Source organism: Sprattus sprattus (assembly GCF_963457725.1).
Source record: "Sprattus sprattus genome assembly, chromosome: 11".
NCBI classification, from domain to species: Eukaryota; Metazoa; Chordata; class Actinopteri; order Clupeiformes; family Clupeidae; genus Sprattus; species Sprattus sprattus.
This window is the reverse complement of record NC_137909.1, coordinates 32,195,592-32,200,591: the sequence shown is the minus strand read 5'-3', so window position 1 is coordinate 32,200,591 and position 5,000 is coordinate 32,195,592. Positions and strand designations below refer to the sequence as shown.

The 5,000-nt window shown below is 46.3% G+C and overlaps 1 protein-coding gene across 1 annotated transcript in view; it reads left to right on the top strand.

The window, feature by feature from the left end:
* Positions 1–5,000, top strand: part of chkb (choline kinase beta) — a 12,858-nt gene that overhangs the window by 4,850 nt on the left and 3,008 nt on the right. Inside the window, exons 6-8 of the mRNA XM_080847898.1 lie at positions 799–857; positions 3,337–3,424; positions 4,239–4,347. Of these exons, the coding sequence (XP_080704024.1) occupies positions 799–857; positions 3,337–3,424; positions 4,239–4,347 (256 nt within the window). The remainder of the gene's footprint in view (positions 1–798; positions 858–3,336; positions 3,425–4,238; positions 4,348–5,000) is intronic.

The following is a 5,000-nucleotide window of genomic DNA, read 5'->3' as shown; positions in this document are numbered from 1 at the left end:
GCCTACACACACTTTGTCGCATACACACACACACACACACACACACACACACACACACACATACACATACTCCCCCACTCTTTCACACACACACACACACACATACTGTACATACACTTTGACTTTGTAGGTGAAAGGCTAGGGTAGAGAGTGTGTGAGTGTGTGTGTGTGTGTGTGTGTGTGTGTGTGTGTGTGTGTGTGTGTGTGTGTGTGTGAACATATGACTGTGTGTGTGTGTGTGTGTGTGTGTGTGAGTGTGAGTGTGTGTGTGTGTGTGTGTGTGTGTGTGAGAGTGTGTGAATGTGTGTGTTCCAGGCTTTATCATTGTTAATGGTATGTGTTTCCTTGAATAATGACTAATGATATGCAGGAATTGTTGCTCAACCTGAATCTCGACTGTGGACCACACACACACACATGCTCTCTCTCTCACTCACACACACACATGCTCTTACACACACGCACGCACACACACACACACACACACACGCACGAACACACATACATAAACACACACACACACACACACATGCTCTCCCCATCATGTAACCAGTGTACATGATCCTGGTGTGCATGTGTGTGTGTGTGTGTGTGTGTGTGTGGGGAGAGGGGGGGGGTTGTTTATGTGTTTTCATGGAGCTGATCTGTGACTGTTGGTCCTGAAATGTGATTCAGCTCTTCTCTGTTTTTCACCCTCTCTCTCCCCCCCCCCCCCTCTTTCTCTCTCCCTCCCCCCATCCCCCCTCTCTCTCTCCCTCCCTCACCTGTTACCCCCCCCCCCCCCCCCCTCTTTCTCAGGTCACTGCTGGCAGCGACTCATTCTCCTGTGGTTTTCTGTCACAATGACGTACAGGAAGGTTAGATATACACACACACACACACATACACATATATATACACACACACAAACATACACACACACACATACACATACACAGTATCAGTCAAAAGTTTGGACACACCTTTTATTTTTTTTCTTTACTTTTATTATTTTCTACATTGAAGATTAATACTGGAGACATTTAAACTACAGAAGAACACATATGGAATGATATACTAAACAAAAAAAGTGTTATCTACCAAGTAGAAAATAATAAAAGTAAAGAAAAAACTTGAGTAAAAAAAAAGAAAAAATGAGAAGGTGTGTCCAAACCTTTGACTGGCACTGTATACACACATACACACACACACACACACACATACACACTCACTAGAGATGTGCGGATGGGCTATTATTTCATCCGCAACCGCATCACAAAACGCATGATCCGTCCGCTATCCATCCGCACCAATTTTGTTGACCAATTTTCAAAACCGCACCCGCCCGCCATCCGCCTGTTGTTTTTAGGTATAGGCGCTGCTGACGCGAGGCTAGAAAGTTCTTGCCTGTTCTTGAAAGGACTTGACTGATCCAATGCCGCAAAGATATTTAAAGGATAAAGCCCCTAGTATGAAAGCCTATTGGCTATGTTGTAGCCTATCCCCAGAATATTATCAGTGAAGTGACGTCTGTCTCCAATCGATGCACAGGGAGAAACTTTAAAATAGCCAAGCACATCGGCAAACCTGACCTTACCATAGGCTAGTAGGCCTACACTTTTTTATCATTGTAATAAAACGCAATTTGGTACACCATTTTAATATGGTAATATAGCCTTGTTTTTAGTTTAGAAGGAAACGCCGAGTCTGTTAGCCTAATTCCGAAATTTCACCGCATTGTAGGCTTTATACTGTAACAACCCCAACACTTGCCTGCTTGCCTTGCAAATCAAAGTTTTCCGACTATTTTTCTTACCTTCTTTCTTAGCTGGTGATGTTACTGAGCTAGAAGTTTAACTTGTTCTGAACATCTGGCGCTGCCAATGCCCAATGTCACTTCTGAGTCAAATCACTCCATCATCTCTTTGAAATTCCTTATTCCACGAGTGGTAGGCTACAATGACTGGCTGTTTTAAAATATAACTAATAGCCTAACGAAACAAAATAGCCCAGGCAGTTTCATCTACGACACGTTAAGGCTTATTCCAATACTGACAGCTGACTCATAGCTTGCAGGTTTGCGGCGTTGCAAAGAGACGCGACATGATAGGGATCGTCACTTAATTTGAACTTTTTTGCTTCCTTTGTTTGCTTTGTATGCATACACTGAACTAGGCCAATTTACTGCCTGATGAAAATTTGATTATTTAAAAATGTGCTTGGATGTAGGTAACGACATTTAACAATGTGTAGATATTTTGAATTTCGTTGGGTAAACCGCCACCCGCCCGAATTTAATTAAAATATTATTTTTTGTCACGTCACCCGCCTGATCCGCGGTTTAACCGCGGAGTCCGCGGGTGCAACCGCCAACCGCGCATCTCTAACACACACACACACACACACACACACGCATACACACGCACACACACACACACAATCCACATGATGAGCGTGCAGTCATGGGATACTTGTAGCCTTCCTCTTCTCTTGATGTGGCACTCACACACTAGCACACACACACACTAGCACACACACACACATACAACTTATTCAATGTAAAAGCTAATTATTTATATGGTATGTGTTTCCTAGAATAAACTGATGAGGTGCAGGAATTGTTGCTCAACCTGAATCCCAACTGTGGACCACACACACACACACACACATGCTCTCTCTCTCTCACACACAAGCACATACACATACACATACACATACACATACACATACACATACACATACACATACACATACACATACACATACACACACAGCCTAAGTAACCAGCACAGTCAGAGCTGTAAACATGTTTGTGACTGAGCCCTTAACACACGCACACGTAACGTAGCTTGTGTCGGAGCTCACTGTTAGCAGCAGCGTTAGCAGCAGCGCTAGCTTGTGTTGGAGTTCAGTGTTCAGGGGGCGTTAGCAGCAGCGTTAGCTTGTTTCGGAGCTCAGTGTTAGCAGCAGCGTTAGCAGCAGCGCTAGCTTGTGTTGGAGTTCAGTGTTCAGAGAGCGTTAGCAGCAGCATTAGCTTGTGTCTGAGGAAGATGCTAACCAGCTTTGTTTGGCGAGCAAGAAGAGGAAACTAGACTAACAGCAGCAGCATCTGAGGCAAAGCAGCGGGATTGGATGAACTGGCATCTTGTTGAGAAGAGGGATGATCAAATGGAAAGAATTATGGGCTATGGATGCTAGCTGCATTAATGTGTGTGTGTGTGTGTGTGTGTGTGTGTGTGTGTGTGTGTGTGTGTGTGTGTGTGTGTGTGTGAGTGTGTGTGAGTGAAAGGGGCCACTTTGTAAAGGGTTCAAAGGTTATTACTGAGGAACTCATGCTGTCTGATCTCTGCTCTGCAGGGAACATACTGATGCTAGATGGTCGTCAGGTGAACGCCAACGACAAACTGATGCTCATTGACTTTGAGTACAGCAGCTACAACTACAGGTAATACAGCACTCATGACCATACAGCACTCATCACCAAAACACCATACAGCACTCATCACCAAAACACCAGACAGCACTCATCACCAAAACACCAGACAGCACTCATCACCAAAACACCAGACAGCACTCATCACCAAAACACCAGACAGCACTCATCACCAAAACACCATACAGCACTCATCACCAAAACACCATACAGCACTTATCACCAAAACACCATAAAGCACTCAGCACCCAATCACCATACAGCACTCATCACCAAAACACCATAAAGCACTCAGCACCCAATCACCATACAGCACTCATCACCAAAACACCATATAGATCTCATCACCAAAACACCATATAGATCTCATCACCATGGCTTTACTGACTAAACTAACTGGTGTTAATGTAAGAAGTTTGACTTTACGGACTAAACTAACTGGTGTTAACTTCGAGTCTTCTACTGAACTGACGGTTGTGTGTGTGTGTGTGTGTGTGTGTGTGTGTGTGCGCGTGCTTGTGTGCGTGTGTCTGTGTCTGTGTGTGTGTGTGTGTGTGTGTGTGTGTGTGTGTGCGTGTGTCTGTGTCTGTGTCTGTGTGTGTGTGTCTGTGTCTGTGTGTGTGTGTCTGTGTGTGTGTGTCTGTGTGTGTGTGTGTGTGTGTGTGTGTGTCTCTGTGTCTCTGTGTGTGTGTGTCTGTGTCTGTGTCTGTGTGTGTGTGTGTGTGTGTGTGTGTGTGTGTGTGTGTGTGTGTGTGTGTGTGTGTGTGTGTGTGTGTGTGTGTGTGTGTGTGTGTGTGTGTGTGTGTGTGTGTGTGTGGTCCTGCAGGGGCTTTGACTTTGGGAACCACTTCTGTGAGTGGATGTATGACTACACGCATGACCAGTGGCCCTTCTACAAGGCCAGTCTAGACCACTACCCCACCAAGGAGCAGCAGGTTGGTGCCGTCTGTGTGTGTGTGTGTGTGTGTGTGTGTGTGTGTGTGTGTGGGTGAAGGAGCAGCAAGTTGGTGTGTGTGTGTGTGTGTGTGTGTGTGGGTGAAGGAGCAGCAAGTTGGTGTGTGTGTGTGTGTGTGTGTGTGTGTGTGTGTGAAGGAGCAGCAGGTTGGTGCCGTGTGTGTGTGTGTGTGTGTGTGTGTGTGTGTGTGTGTGTGTGTGAGGGAGCAGCAGGTTGGTGCCGTGTGTGTGTGTGTGTGTGTGTGTGTGTGTGTGTGGGGGGGGGGGTGTGTGTGTGTGTGTGTGAAGGAGCAGCAGGTTGGTGCCGTGTGTGTGTGTGTGTGTGTGTGTGTGTGTGTGTGTGTGTGTGTGTGTGTGAAGGAGCAGCAGGTTGGTGCCACGTGCTCATGTCCTCATGTGTCAGACCGCTGAGAGACCAGCTAGTCTCCATGTGCATCATACCGCTGAGAGACCAGCTAGTCTCCATGTGCATCATACCGCTGAGAGACCAGCTAGTCTCCATGTGCATCATACCGCTGAGAGACCAGCTAGTCTCCATGTGCATCATACCGCTGAGAGACCAGCTAGTCTCCATGGCATCATACCGCTGAGAGACCAGCTAGTCTCCATGTGCATCAGACTGCTGAGAGACTAT